The sequence below is a fragment of the Chiloscyllium plagiosum genome, chromosome 28, assembly GCF_004010195.1.
Source record: "Chiloscyllium plagiosum isolate BGI_BamShark_2017 chromosome 28, ASM401019v2, whole genome shotgun sequence".
Classification (NCBI taxonomy): domain Eukaryota; kingdom Metazoa; phylum Chordata; class Chondrichthyes; order Orectolobiformes; family Hemiscylliidae; genus Chiloscyllium; species Chiloscyllium plagiosum.
In genome coordinates, this window is record NC_057737.1 from 10,064,090 (window position 1) to 10,080,854 (window position 16,765).

The window sequence follows — 16,765 nt, forward strand, 5'->3', positions numbered from 1 at the left end:
CGTCGACCATGTCGGGGGGGAAATTGCGGTCCTTGAAGAAGGAGGCCATCTGTGTTGTACGTATTTTGAACTGGTCCTCCTGGGAGCAGATGCGGCGGAGACGAAGGAATTGGGAGAATGGGATGGCGTTTTTACAGGGGGCAGGATGGGAGGAGGTGTAGTCCAGGTAGCTGTGGGAGTCGGTTGGTTTGTAGTAGATGTACAAACCCAAACCCAAACCCAAAACCCAAACTAGGCATCACCGAGCAGGTGCTGTTTGATAGCACTGTTGATGACCCCTTCCATCACTTTACTGATGATGGAGAGGAGACTGCTGGGTGGGAATTGGCTGGGTTTAATTTAATTTGGTTTTTAAATATTTAAAAAGTGAATCTCTAATATGCTCTCTGGTCATTTTTTAAACCGCTTCACCAATCAAAATAGACATGGAAGAAATATGTTTCCCTCTGATGTCACACTTGTCTCCAATAAGTGTAAACAGGTTGAGGGGATTCTTTGCTGCGTTTTCTTTTATCTCTCACCCCAACAGCCTTTTGATGAGGCTGTTGCTCCCTGCGCCGTTACTCCTTTCTTTTGCTCTCTTAGGTGCTGGTGGCATCTGTGGGTCCTATTCTCTCTTTCAGTACATACCCTAACAATTTTTGACATGACTGGGTAGATGGCAAATTTGTAGACGGACTAGAACAGCTTGATTAGGGGTGCAGCGCATTCGAGCCACCAAGACTTCAGGTCAGAATGCAGTCAGGGCCCATAGTTTTTGCAGTATCCAATTTCTTCAGCCATTTCTTGATATCATGTGGAATGAAGAAAATTGGTTGAAAACTGACATCAGATCAGTGATGCTGGGGACCTCAGGAGGCAGCAAATATGGAACATCCTTTCAGTTTTTCTAGTATAAGGTGGATACAAATGTATCAACCTTGCTACTTCTGCATTGACATGCTCTGATTCCCACTCTTTGATGAGGGCACGTTTGTAGAGACCCCACCACCTCTGCACTGTTTAACTGTCCATCACCATTCATGACTGGATTTGGCACAATGCCAAGCTTAATTCCTAATGAAGGGCTTTTGCCCGAAACGGCGATTTTACTGCTCCCCGGATGCTGCCTGAACTGCTGTGCTTTTCCAGCATCACTCTAATCTAGACTCTGGTTTCCAGCACCTGCAGTCATTGTTTTTACCTGTGGCATCATTTAGTGTTGTCTTTTACTTCCACTATCTAGCACACAAATAGCCCTGTGCCATGACTTCACAAGGTTGACATCTCATTAAAATACATTAATGAATACCTGGTGCTACTCCTACCATGTTGTGTTGCACTCTTCATTGACCTAGGTTGTGTATAGTGTAAGGGACCATACATTTTTTTTTTGTATTATAAACTTAAAGGGCACTTGGACTGTGTGAGAAACGAAGCTCAATGTTCAATAATTTCAGTCTGAGTCAAATTTTGAAGCAGTCTTTATTCATACATTCTTGCAAGCCGGATGATCATAAAGTAGGCACATCGATCAGGAGGTTACATTACAATTTATACAGTTCAGTTGAGTCTCTCGGTACTCCCCTTTTACTTCATATCTGATCATTTTATTGCTCTGTGCAACTGCCAGTCTAATCGGCTTATCACATCAGTCTGTGGCCTGTTGTTGGTGGGCAGGCGTGCACTTCACAGACAGCATGTCATCCTTGTTGAAATCAATCTGGGATACAAGTTAGCCCACCCTTGTGATCTGGACTTTTGATCTTCAGTACTTTGTTCCCTATTTTCTTTTTCCTACTATAATAATTCGTATAAAGATTTTGCCTGTTTTAATTATAAATGAGTGTTTTTGAGATTTTTAATAATGGCACATTTGTCACAAAGATGATTATTGGGAATTTTTTGATTTCTCTGCCATTCGGTGCCAGTCCAATAAATACATATTTTCTGATGAAACCTGACAATAACTTGCCTTTGTTTAATTGACATTGAGTCAGGCAAATTGGTCAACTTTGTGGTCTAATTGGGATTTCATACATTTGAGAAGTCTTGTGGATCAGTGGAGCATAATTGATCATTACCCAATTCGTCCCAGTTAAATCATGACAGATTAGATTAGATTAGATTCCGAGTGTGGAAACAGGCCCTTCGGCCCAACAAGTCCACACCAGCCTTCCAAAGAGTAACCCACCCAGACCTACTTCCCTCTGACTAATGCACCTAACACTATGGGCAACTTACCATGGTCAATTCACCTAACCTGCACATCTTTGAACTGTGGGAGGAAACCCACGCAGACATGGAGAGAATGTGCAAACTCCACACAGTCACCCGAGGGTGGAATCGAACCTGGGTCCCTGGTGCTGTGAGGCAGCAGTGCTAACCACTGAGCCACCGTGCTGCCCTGTGATTGTACATAATTCCGATCTGCAGTATGGTAATCAGACCCAGTGATACTGCGATGCATCTTTGAGGGCTGCCATTTTGATGGCAGTGGGACAGTCTCAAAGATATGATTTCATGAATATGATTATACCAAGCTGTTGCTTGTCACTTGGCAAAAGCTCTTCGATACTAGTAAGGAGGTCTACGCAGTGTTGACAAGGCTGTCATTTCCAGCACCTGGGTCAACAACATGTGGTCCATCCAGTCTCATTGATTTCTTTTGAGTTTTGTAACAGTTTGATGAAACAGTGGTTTGCTTGACTATTTCAGAAGGTGGTTAATCAAACACTTTGCTGTAAGTCTGAATTAAAACAGACAATCTTTGACAAAATTGCTTCATAAAAGGTCTAAATAAATGAGATTAGTATGATAATTTGCAGTGGTTTCATGATTTCAATTTGGCTATCATTTGTTAATTCCAGACTTTGATTTCAAAATTTCACCATGATGAGATGTGAAGCCACGACAGTCTTTCATGGTCACCTCATGCAGGAATTGAACCCAAGCTGTTAATTTTACACTGCATAGCAAACCACCCATTCAGCTAACTGAGGAGTGTCATCACTACTGTAGTATAGCAAATAGTAGGCCAAATATTTACATCAGGTTCCAAATACAGTATTGTGAAAAAGAACCAAGACTCTGATTTTATAATGTTGACTGGAAGAATAAATACAGGTCAACTCCTGGTCTTCTTAAAAAGAACCATGGTACTTTTTTGATGTGCAAAGAAAAGGCAGATGGAGTCTCTATTTAAAGAGGACCAACACATCAGGAACATTGTCTGTCCTGCCCTAGAATATCAGGCTGCATCTTTGTACTCAAGTACCAGCTTGGAGCTTGAATTCACAACCTTCTGACTCAGAAATATGAATGCTACCAACTGTTGCCAATTTTCCCATGGGAGGCCAGTGGATCTATGGAGACATGCTCATCAGAAAAACTGAAGGAGGCGTGGGGATAACATGGAACTGAGGGTTTGGTTTGCTCCAAAGATTTTAGGATAAAGTAGAGGTGCTTTTAACTAGCTGCATAAAGAAATTAGGCTGAAAACTATAAAAGCAATGCAAGGGGAGGCAAAAACAAAGGCACCTCTCCCTCTAACTGGGATCAGATTACCTCCTCCTCTCTTATCACTTAGGCATGGAGCATAGTTGTTGCAGCATATTTCAGTAAATTAGCTAAAAAGCAACTTCTTGATCCAACTTGCACATTAAACAATTGACAGTGCATTGACTTCGGACATTATTGAATTGGGTATTCTGCACTATTTTTCCAGCAACACCAATTCAGAACTCAACTCAATAAATTAAGAGTTTTTATCACACCATAAAATGTGGCCCAACTTTCAGATGGGGAACAGAGAGAGGACAGTCTGGCACAGAATTTCACAAAGTGTCGTACTAGGAACAGAGTTTCACCACTACAGGTTGTGTAACTGTATGAACCGTTAACCCTGACTAGGATGAAACCAAAATGACAAGCAGACTTTCAATGAATGCAAGATCTCCAACTGCAGTATTGAAATTATGCAGAAATTTGCATTACATTGTAAATTTTACCCAGTTACATCTTTAAACTTTAAGTTCCAAATTTCATTTTCAAAATAATGCCAGCATTTAGCATTTGGGTGAGCTAATTTCTTCACATCCGGAAAGCACAACTGTGCTTACTTCCCTTTTGTGAAAACCTCAAAATTAACAAGTGACGGCATTTAAAGATTGGTTTTGAGCATTTGCTGTATTACTGAGCATGACAATATATGCAAAGTTTCTAGTTTTATAAGAACTTGCAAATACCATAGTGCGTAATGCACAGCAATTTCAGAATCAGGACTACACTTCAACCTTCAAATCCACACTTTATCAGCGGTAAGTGTTTACAAAAGCATGTATGGTTTTTGTTTCAGATATGCAGACAAAAGTAATTTCTCAACAAAACCAGACAGAAAATTTTTCAGTCAACTCGTGGTCAGTTACGAAATGTAAACCTATGGTTTAGGTTATGATCACAGATTGTCAAGCTTTCAAGTACTGCTAATTGTTATTCAGGCAAATCAAACTTAGAAGAGTAAATAAATGGAAAGGTAGAAGGACAGCTGAGGAAGAGAGAAAGCCTGACAGAGTGAGACTGAGAGAATGAGACCAAGAGACAAAGAGTGAGAAACAGCAAGAGAATATAAGCAAATGAGTGAACAAGTGGGAAACCAAAAAACAGAGAGAAATGGAAACAGATACAGAGAAGGTTGGGGGGTGGAGAGAGAAGAGGAGGAATCATTCATCAACCCAGCACTACATACTGGTATTTGTATCATGATTTACTATCTTGCTTGGTGTCATGTTTCAAACGTTCATTATATTACATAATATATGGCTGCCTCTATTGTTAATTTTGCTCAAAATTTATGGAACTGTACAACGTTAGTGTCTGAGGACATGGGTACTCGTGTTGAGTGGTTGCAGACTGTTCAAAGTAATTCATTGTAATTCCTTTGATTAATTGTGCTATCATAACACACTTGTCTCGTAGCATCCACTTTAAAACCTCTCAACAACAACTTGTACAATTGAATTTTTTGATTAAACAGTGGAGGCAAAAACAGATTGTCCAGAGTCAGTTTCAGCCAAATAACACAAGATGGTGGCAAACAGGTCAATTTCCTTTTTCGGAGCTGCAGATCAGCACTGAAATTTTGTGGGAAATTTTACTTCAGGAAAATAAAATTCGAACAGAAGTTAATAGATGTATTATTTATAGAAGTTAATACATTCATAGATGTATTCATTCCAGTGTTATCTAGTAAATTGTCAACATTGGTTAAGAGATAGCACTGACTTCTCTGATTCAGAAAATTATGGATTCAATTCCGTGGACTTGAGCATATAAAACTATAAAGCGTCAGTCTCGATTATGCGTTGTACTATTATAGGTGGCCTTTCAGGAGAAACCTGAATTTGAAGTTCTAATGGCCCTTGTAGATGCGTACAGCAGCTCTCATGGCACTATTTTGAAGAGTAGCAGGGCTCCCTCGTGAATTGAGAGAGCTTAATTCTGGAGAGTTACCAGGATAATTGCTTTTCCTCAGCAAAGCAACTGCTAGGTTCAGTAATAAGCATGCAGGCAGAGAAACTGACCGTTGCAGCATTGTGCTGTTACTGAGTTGCCATGCCCAATGGTGCTGCCCTTGTATTCACAAGGCAGAAACAACTCTGAGCACCAGCAGCAAGGCAAAAGCTCCAGCATGTGACACGAGTTTGGATATCTAACTTCAGAATAATGCTGAGAAGAATTACAATGCTTTCAATTTGGTTTCAAAGTTAACAATGTAGATTTTCTTTCATTTGAAAATCATCTCTTTACAAAAGATGAACAATGCCAACAATAGCTATTGTAATTCATGTTGAAGCAATTGAAGGCATCTTTTTATAAGTTATTCAATCCAAATGACTGGATTTTATTGTTGTTAGATCCAGTTATCAAGTTAGGATCAAATTTGTTCCAGGTGCACATGGTTTCTGCACTATAGTGTTAACATATAATGTGACAACACCCATGCATGTACAAGGGTATAGGGGCATAACAGATTCCCACCTCTGAAACCCAATATCACAACCCAGAGGGAAATTATGCATGCATTTAAAACTTCTCAGTGCATATGGCTCTTGACACACACCTTAATGGCGAGCTACATTGATTGGGAGAAAATGGGAATGCACTCCTTGTGTCACTAATCTAATGAAATACATTTGTTGATCATTCGGGAAGTGCACTTAAAATTGAGCGCCACTACTCTCAACACTACAAAAGTTAAAGACTCAATCAAATCACTCAAAGTTTCTAACATTACTATCTGATAAATTCATGTCAATAGAAAACATTAACCAAGTTTCTGTATTTAACAAATGATTAATTTTAAAGAAATCAATTCAAAGCTGGGGCAAGCAAAACTATTAATTATCAACATATAATTCTACTAGCTGAAACTTTAACCTCTTTCTTAAGCCCAGCATTCCCTCCAATTTCATTGTGTGCACAGGCCTACAAGGCCAGTGTGCAACAGTGTCAGAAGAATTGCAAGTCAGTGCCACAATCGACATGTTGACACCAATGATGGAACATAGGAGCAGCTGTACGTGTGCACAGCCACCCTGCTTTGAGGAAACGTTGCTTCAACCCTGATTTAGAGACACAAACAAACATGGATGATTAAGGATGGAGAAATAGTTCAATAGCATCAGTTCCAAGGATTCCTTGAAATATTCCTTTTGCTTCTTCCAGGACCTTATTTTCTGTCCTCCTCATCCAGATTCTCTCAATTCTTTGTTGTTGACTGAGTGGTTGGCAGACAAATGACACAGTCTTTCAGTCACTGGTTAGAGACAAGAGCTTATAACAAGAGATAGGACAGAGTATCTATCTTTCAGGTTTCGATTATTTCACTGCACAGAGACACAACCTTCTCCATCCCTGTACTGTTCATACACACTTTGTTATCTGCCCACGTACAGGAGTTTTTGCCTTGCCAATAACTCCTGGCCTTACCAACTGCCCTGACTGCACAGTTTAATCAGCAATCTGAATCTGGGCGAGTCTTGCACGTCCTACCCCAATGCATGAACAAAGCAAGTATAAACACAACTCACAGTAACTCCTTCCAGAGTCCTTGATTGACATTATCATCTTTGGTTCCATTTAGGTGCACAATTCAAAATAAAAAGATACGGTTTTTACAAGGACAATTAGAACTTTAAGCTACTGCTAATGCAATTAGTGAAACAGGGCATCAGATACAATAGCAGTTTGTAGGTCGACACAAATTTGGTTTTCTCCATCTGGGGATGATGCTGTGGGGGGTTTCTGGTGGGAACCTTCCACATGCCTTTTCTGAGCTGGAGAAAATTACATTTGGTGAGGGGTTTGGAGAAGTGACATCTCATCACCAGTGCCCGAGTACACAAACACATAATGGAGTCAGCATCAACATAAAAATCTGGAAGTTGTGCTACTTCAACAGCTATTAAATTGGCCATTTTGGAAATGTTGATTAGGGAAATTCCCCTCGTACTGCAAGTTCCCAGTTTCAACTCCTGGAGAAGTCGGAGGACAATTTCTCCTGGGTAACCAAAGTATCATTTTCTGCTGCCAATTATACAGCAATATTGATATTTAAAAGCTGTTGAACTGCATCTGTGTTAGGAAAAGCAGCAAATTCAATAAATTAAAAATTAAATTGTTTATTCAACACACACCAGAGATGGCAGGCAACTTTCAAAACATTTTCAAGAAATAAAACCAATGCTATTGTCTCTTTTGAATAGCAATGAGGTACCCCAGTCCAGAAAGCAAGTCAGCTTCAAATTGGAGTTGCATGGTGGCTCAGAGGTTAGCACTGCTGCCTCAAAGCACCAGGGACTTGGATTCAATGCCAGCCTCAAGTGACTGTCTGTGTGGAGTTTGCACATTCTCCCTGTGCCTTCATGAGTTTCTTCCAGATGCTCCAGTTTCCTCCCACAGTCCAAAGATGTGTAGGCTGGATGGATTGGCCATGCTAAATTGGCTCATAGCATCTGGGGTTGTGCAGGCTAATTGGGTTAAGACATGGTAAATGAAAGGTTCGGGGGATAAGGTGGGACGATGGGAGTCGGTGGGTCAGTGCAGACTCAATGGGCTGAATGGCTAATCTGCACTATAGGGATTGTACAATTTAGATCACAACAGCTTTTGGACAACATACAAGTCAGGTTTATGATAATTGATTTTCATCGTAAGGATTTGGCTGCCAGAATCACTACACAATTGCACTCTAAAAAAGAGTTTCAAGTAACCCAAATGTATTCACACTTTGATTATACACAATATTGGTTGGAAGCTACATGTACCAACCTGCTTAAGATTAAACACACAAACACAAAGGAACTATTTAGCCACATTCACCACTCCAGTTACACTTGGACAGTGAATAGTGACTCTGATGTCAGTACCTGCAATAGTTTAAAAACTACATGAATTTTATTGTGTTAAAGCAGAAACAGAAGAGATGCTTACATTACAGAACTGCAGCAGACTGCGGATGCAAGGCCCTTCTTCTGTTGGCTACAATCCATTTAGGAAACCAGTTAGTTTACAGCACATTGATAGCATTACACCATGTCAGCCAGAAATATGCCATTTGATACAACCGGTGACTTTATTAGAGTCAAGAGTGTGGTGCTGGAAAAGCACAGCAGGTCAGGCAGCATCCAAGGAGCAGGAGGATTGACATTTCAGGCATGAGCCCTCCATCAGGAATGAAGAATGCCCAGCATCTGCAGCCCACATTTTCCCCTAGTGACTTCATTCCATCATGTGAAGAACTTACTTTAGCAACATTACTGGGTGTAGCGTTAGAAGCCAAGAAAAACACATTTTCATCTGAAAAGAATAGTTTAGCAATTTACTGTCAAACATCTGTTTTAGAACTGGAGTACGCTTGGATTGCAAAATTGATTACATCGTGCAAATGAAAGAACAACACCCCATTGCTGGGAAAGTATGCCGAATCTAAAGTTTAAAAAAGTTGAGAAAAAAAATCTTGCCAGCAGCAATTAAATACAGCTCACAGAATGCAATATAAAAATAGCTTTCTTCTTTAAATTCAGGCACTGAGGTATGGTAAATTATTTGAAGAGCAAGTTGTTTTCATGACCAACAACAGTCCTTCAACTAACAAAAACAGCTTACCAATGCATTTACTACTTGTGTGTCTCTATTTTATCCTATGGACTAAATTTTGAAACAAATTCACCATTTGGACTTCATCTTGAAACATCCCCCCGAACAAAGTATGAAACACCAAATTCTGAAGATATATTTCACATTTACAAGGCAACACTTTGTTTTTCACTACTGCTTTGGAAATCTTGTAATGTTAGAAATATCTGAGGAATAGGGAAGGAAGACTTTTCAAAATCATCCAGCTTTGTGCACTAGTGAGCCACCAGAAGACCAACTGTGTTGCAGTGGGGGAAGTGCAGATTTGCTTGACTACCTCAAGGATCCAGTCTGCGTGAGTAGCCATGCCCAGTTGGTTGAAGGCAGTCTGCAAAGAGAGATTCATGGCAATACGACTCGATGGGCTAATGGAAGGTTCAGCTGCGTATACAATGAGGAACATTGCTCATAGGCTGCTGCCATTCATATTACTGAAACAGATAACAGTCAAGCTAAAATCTCTCATCTTCTAATTAACCCTTTAAATATGCAAAGTTGGTATTTACAAAGCTATACTTGCACCAAGGAAACAATCTGGCAAAACTGCCCAAGGTACCACAAAATATGAATCAAACTTGAACAAACACGGCTATTTGATCGGTTAGGACCAGTGATCGAGAACGTAGTTAAAAAGATACTAAAGAAAGAGTGGTAGAAGTGGAGAAAGTTAGGAAGAAAGATTACAGCACTTAAGATCAAAACAACTGACAGCATATCCACAAACTGTTCAATAACCACAACTGGGATAGGCAGGTGGTCAGAGTTGGAGGAGTGCAAAGATCTCGAGTGATGTCGATAGCGACAAGAAATCGTGAGGGGCAAAATCTTAGGGGATCTGATAAAAGGTTGAGAACTAAGAAAACCAGAATTGCATGATCAGGAGCCAATGTGGATCAGTGTGTACAGAAGTGTGGGATGTACAGGACATGATGCAAGTTTGTACACAAGAAGCACAATTTTAATGTGTTCAAATGCACGCAGAGTATTAAGGGAGAGGTTGGGTAGGGCAGCATCGAAATAAATGACTTCTGAGGCAGTATGCACGTGGAGATGTTTTGACAGGTAAGTTGAGGTAGGGCAGACAGTACAGAGGGGAGGTCTTGGTCATGGGGAGGAGATAGCATTTGAAACTAAGATCCACTATCTCATATGGTGCCCAAGCAGCAAACTGTCTGGCTTAGCCTCAGACAGTGGCCAGGAAAAAGAATGGAGTTGATAGCTCAGGACAGAAACAAGATTGAGACTCTAATAACAGTTATCCTTGCAAACAAATCAGAAACATGCACTTTTAAACTTGTTTTACATTCTGACTTTATTAACTTGATATCACACCACATCCTTCTACACACACACAACAAAGGCACAAATTAAGTTTCCTTCAGGCTTTTCAGTGCCCATGTTGTTTTAAAAAATTCTCAAGGTCAGGTTCGTAGGAGAGTAGTCTGACACAGAACAAACGACCAAGCGGCGAGTCTGCTAGAATATGGGCATTTTATTCCCCGCAGCGTCTTTCACCACATTCCATTGCTTGGCCCAATACATGTGTTACATTATGATTCACACATGTATTGGGACATAATTTTACACCACACATGTACAAAGATCCCCAAAAGTTGCCACCCAGGTTGATAGGGTTGTTAAGGTGGCGTACAGTGTGTTAGCTTTAATTGGTAGAGAGATTGCGTTTTGGAGCTATGAGGTCATGTTGCAGCTGTACAAAACTCTGGTGTGGCTGCACTGTTGTATTGTATACAGTTCTGGTCACCTCATGACAGGAAGGATGTGGAAGCATTGGAAAGGATGCAAAGAAGATTTACCAGGATGTCGCCTGGTATGGCGGGAAGGTCTTATGAGGAGAGGGTGAGGGATTTGAGGCTGTTTTCATTAGACAGGTGGTGGTTATGAGGTGACTTAATAGAGACATACAAGATAGAATGGATAGTGAGAACCTTTTTCCTTAGGTAGTAATGGCTTGCATGAGGGACATAACTTTAAATTGAGGGGCGAAACATATAGGACAGATGTCAAAGGCTGGTTCTTTACTCAGAGTAGTAAGGGCGTGGTATACCCTGCCTGTAACAGTAGTAGACTGGCCAACTTTAAGGGCAGTTAAATGGTCATTGGATAAACATATGGATGATAATGGAATAGCGTAGGTTAGATGGGCTTCAGATTGGTTTCATAGGTCGACGCAACATCGAGGGCTGGAGGGCCTGTACTGTTCTATGTTCTATCCCAACCAATATTATCCTTCTAACAACACGACAAAAAAATACAAAAAAGCCATTATCATTGAGTTAATTTGCAAAATGCGGACAATACCAAAAGAAAAAATTAACTTAAAAATGTTTTGTTCTCGATTCTTTCAGGTTTTTACTGTCATCAGCAAACTGGTTTTGGTTCAGAAAGCCTGTCTCTTTAAAACTAACAAGGATGAAAGCAATTCAATTGATTACCCTGGCACTACTCGCAGACAGCCTTGGGGGCACAATCACAATCAACTCTCTGCCAACAATGGGTTCAGAAGAAACAAATTCAGACACATCAACTTCATTTCATAACTCAAGTAATTCTATACAGCCCTGGTTAAACACAACTACATCAACCATAACAAATGCACCTTCAAGTGATCTCCCTAGCGACACTTCTTTCTTAACCAATACACCTTCTACCACTTCACAGTTCACATCAGAAGTTTCAAGTGAAGTACAATCAATTCAGAGTGCCACCTCTCCACCAACTTCACACTTGACGACAAAACATGAGAGCACCAAGTCAACCTTGATGACAACAATCACCAGCAAGTCAACCACTAAACAGCTAAATAATGGGACTGCAGCACGAATTATCGCTTACATCATTGGTGGCGCATTGCTGCTAATGTTGATCATAATATGTGTCCTTTTGCTGAGGAAAAGATGTGCAAAAAGGCCTTCAGAGGACCAGTCATGGGCAGGAACCTGTCCAAGTCCCACTGAAATGGATCTACATGCATTTGAGGTTAATGATAACAATGTTGCTCCAACAAAACGCCCCTCACTCACCACCTTCTTGTCTAAAAAATCAAAACGCGAATCCTTACTTGATCATCAAAGCATGCAAGAGTCTGAAGGAGTTGTCAATACTTCTTCGCCTGAGATTGAAGAAAAGCTCATTGAGCCTGAAGTCAAAGTAGAAAATGAAACTGCAAAAGACATTCAACCAAGTGAAACACATAACCAAGATTTTAAACCACCAAATCCTCTTGAAGCACAAACTTCAGTGAATGATCATGAACCAGCTGCTTCATCACCTGCAACAGATACAGACGGTCCTGCCCCAGCTCAGGAGGTTCCCGAGTTAGATCAAAGTATCTCCTTTCCCCATCCTCCAGATGATTTTCTGGATTTTGTAAACAATTCTGATAATCCACCACCATTGTTGGAGCTACAAGTCTAAAGAACAAGGTATTAGTTTTATCTTCCACAACTGCAAAGCAATTATACATATACACGGCACGGTGGCTCAGTGGTTAGCACTGCTGACTCCCAGCACCAGGGTCCCAGGGTCGATTCCAGCCTCAGGCGACTGTCTGTGTGGAGTTTGCACATTCTCCCCGTGTCTGCGTGGGTTTCCTCCGGGTGCTCCGGTTTCCTCCCACAGTCCAAAAATGTGCAGGTTAGGTGAATTGGCCATGCTAAATTGCCCGTAATGTTAGGCAAAGGGGTAAATGTAGGGGAATGGGTCTGGGTGGGTTGCGCTTCGGCAGGTAGGTGTGGACTTGTTGGGCCGAAGGGCCTGCTTCCACACTGCAAGTAATCTAAAATCATTGTAATCTACATTGGCTAAAGTTTGCCTAAGATGCCTCCTGCAACAACTGTGCTTCAGCATTGCCAAACCATATTTTAAAAATCCGATAGGCTAACATCACTCATCATGCCTAAAGTGCAATGTACAGCACCTTTCTAAAGTTGGAAGTGGTATCAAGATTTGAAACTAGATGCAGACAAAAAGCCCCTATAGACTGCAATTCCATGAATGCACTTCTGCATTTTTTTTAAATGAAAAGGGCAGCAATACATATATTTTCTTAATTAGTTTCACACCCACCATTGCACGGACTCTAGGTAACTGGTGAATTACCTCAAAAGCCTTTTCATCTACCAACGTCTTTCACAGCAGCCACTTTGTGAACTGTACATAAAGTGGTCAACCACAATACTGCAACAAATACTGCTTTTGACGGCAATGATTTTTTTTCCATATACAAGATAAATAGAAAAGCAGCTAGCTTTTTACACAATTCTTCCTCAGTTGACATTCAAAATGAAAAAAATGTATAAGCTTCTTGTCTATGGACTGATTTTACTCAAAATATGTTACTCGAGTATACTTTATTGAAATTCTATTAAAAAATTCTCCAGCAGACAAGCCTGCAATCTAAAAACAGTGAACTATGCTTTGTGATTGTATTGTGTAATACTGCAGATTGTTTTAGCTTTGTGCTTATGCTGGTCTTGGTGATTTCTTCCTTCAAGTTTCTATCCTACTCAACTCCCCTGAAAGTTATATTTTAATCCTTCTATTTCTTAAGTGAGAATTTAATTTAAATGATTACATACAGTAAACCTGAATTGTATTTCACTTTTAACCACAAGTAATTCAGTACATTACAGGGGGAAGATGGCAAAAGGCATTTTTCTCACACATCAAGTGACTCCTTCTTTCCTTGATGCATTACTTTTCCAGTCCTTCCTTGTACTTAGTTCTGTCCACGACCGTATCATTTTTGGAATGAGTCATGCCTTTGGCATACACTTGTTGTACCATACTCCAATGTGGTACGAAAAGGAAAAAGAAATTGATGTCTTTTGTATGTTAATAGCTACAGAAAAAGCATCAGCAAGAAATGTTTGCAAGTTTCAATCTGCAATCGAGATGACATGAATTCAATTACTCAAGACATCCACCTGCAGACACCATTTCTAAATCCAATGTGGACAGATAGAATCATTGCTTATTAACAATAAGAAGTGGGTTACATCAGTTTCAAAAAAGCTTTCTGAGAATAACCAGATTCAGCATCATTTTTGAGGTTCACAATGAGTCAACTGAATTAATACAGAAATTCCACACTGCTCAAGTTACTTCAACTCCCATTTCTGGTAGCTCACAGTGCATTGTCCTTAACTTCGAACTATATCTTCTCTGGAATACAGCAACACTAACAGATATTTTTAAGAAAATGAATTACAATTTTCTTTGGACAAAGTGCGTGAAACATATTAGTTTACTTTGCAAGTCTTAAAAAAATGTATAATCAGTAAGATGAAGTGAAAACTGTAGTGAATTTGCATCATTCTCAGCAGGGAAATTCTGTTTATTTGGATTTTATGGTTAACTTTAAATCAAGAAACTGCAAGTCACAGGAAACAGGGAGGAGGAAATGCATCTCAGAAGATGATTACACAAGAACCATTTATTTACAGCAGTTGCTATTGCAAATAATTTTAAGAAAACTAACCCAGATGTGCACACTTTAATCTTCCAAGTCTTATCTGATATGTTGCAATCAAATAAAAAGAAAATGAAATGGTCAACAGTAGTTTTCATTTGTGCAGATATTCTCCTATACGTGTACCAGAACTTCACTTAAAGATTGCAAATCATAGAACACTGGACTCCAGAAGGTGCAGATTTTTACGACAAAGTTCTCTGCTTAATTTCTCAAATAAAGAAAGCAACAGCAATACAAGGGAGAATTGTGACAAATTGTGACAAAAGATTTAAAAGTAGATTCAGATTGGCTATCCTATGAGGCAGAGATGTACCATGTTTCAAGTTCACATTGATAAATGTGAAACAAAAAAAAGTGGGTCAGAACAATGCATACAGAATTAATTGACCAAGTTCACAATGGACTTTGAGTAATGATTGGCATGTTCATTTCCTTGTCTACATAGCACAGCAAAGCAATTAAAAAATGTTAATAGAACAGCAGAATATAAATGATTTAGAAAGAATTCAGACAGCAGCACAGCAACACAATAGATTCCAAATATAAAAGGTAGGCCATGAGGAAACATGTAAACTTGAACTTTTATCTATACTGTTTGCAATGTTAAATGTAAACTGTATTAATGTGTGGCTTAGTAGTAACCCAGAGATCCATTCTGGGGACATGGGTTCGAATTCAATGGGAGATGGTAGAATTTGAATTCAATAAAAATCTGGAATGAAAAGACTAACGAATAACATCAAAATTGTTAATTATCATAGAAACCTTTGCCTCATTAACATACTGTTGAGATGATCCTTACCTGGTCTGGTCAAAATGTTACTCCAGACTCTCAGCAATGTGATTGACTCTTAACTGCCCTCTCTAACAATCAGGTGGACCACATGTATTGACTAAGGCACCCAAAACAATAACAGCAAAGTCACCCCTGTCCATCCTGCAAATTTCTTAGTAACAACTGAAAGGAGTATCATAAGCTAGTAACGAAACAGTCATGTTTATGGAATTATACCTTATATACAATGTCACAGACATTACCATCCTTGGATTTGTACTAATGGGACAGAAGTGACAGAACAGTGACGTACAATCAGCAGCAAATTTCCAAGGAATTCTTCAACACTGACTCCAGATCCCATATGGTCTCATGAAATCATGCCAAAAGTGATTACTATGAACTGGCCCCCTTGGCTGATGAGTCAGTCTAAAGCCACTTGTGGATGTGAACTGCAACACCCATCACCAAGTTGCTCTGTGGAACTACTAGTCCACTCCCTAGGACACAGCTACGAGACTGAGACTACCAGAAACAGTAAGGGAACAATTAAGTAAAATATGCTTAAACTCATCAGTATCAATTTACTAGGTGCACCTGACCATGACAGTGAGATCACTACACATTGTGGTGACAAAGCTTCGTATTCCCATTCAGTATTTGCTTAATTTTGTCCCACGTCACTATCACCACACTAAATAGGATAGACTTTACTAAGACTGAGTATCCATGAGGTACTGTGGACCACCACCAAACTAACTGCATTTAACCACAATTTGCAACCTCATGACCCAGCATTTACTCTGCTTGACCATTATCATCAAACCAGGGAATCAATCCTGGTTCAATAGACAGTGCAGGCGGGTATGGCAGAAGCAGCACCAGGCATACCTGAAGTGAGGTGACCACCTGGTGAAGCTACAAATAGAACTATTTATATGTCAAACAGGATAAGCACAAAGTGATAGACAGGGATAGGTCCGATGGATAACCAATGGATCCGATCTCGACTCTGTTACATCCAGTTGTGAATGAAGTGGACAATTTAAATCCTCACTGGAGGAGCCAGCATATAACCATCCTCAAAAACTGGCAAGCCCAATCATCATGTAGGTAAACATTTACAAAAGTTTTCAGCCAGACATGCCGAGTGGAAGATTCATTCAGGTCTACTACAATGGTGCCCAGCATCACAGATGCCAGTCTTCAGCTAATCCAATTCATTTGATATTACATAAAGAAATAGCTGGAGGCACTTGATATTGCAATGGGATTCGACAATAACCCAGCAATAGTACTTAAGATGCGTACTCCAG

At 39.9% G+C, this 16,765-nt stretch overlaps 2 protein-coding genes across 11 annotated transcripts in view; one reads left to right on the forward strand and one right to left on the reverse strand.

Moving 5' to 3' along the window:
* nf1a (neurofibromin 1a) overlaps positions 1-16,765 on the reverse strand; it is a 334,372-nt gene that overhangs the window by 101,073 nt on the left and 216,534 nt on the right. The window lies entirely within an intron of this gene.
* Positions 4,143-12,741, forward strand: LOC122563943 (mucin-5AC-like). Its single transcript, XM_043718255.1, has 2 exons — positions 4,143-4,298; positions 11,547-12,741. The coding sequence occupies exon 2, from the start codon at positions 11,611-11,613 to the stop codon at positions 12,613-12,615; it is 1,005 nt and encodes a 334-aa protein (XP_043574190.1). The 5' UTR covers positions 4,143-4,298; positions 11,547-11,610; the 3' UTR covers positions 12,616-12,741.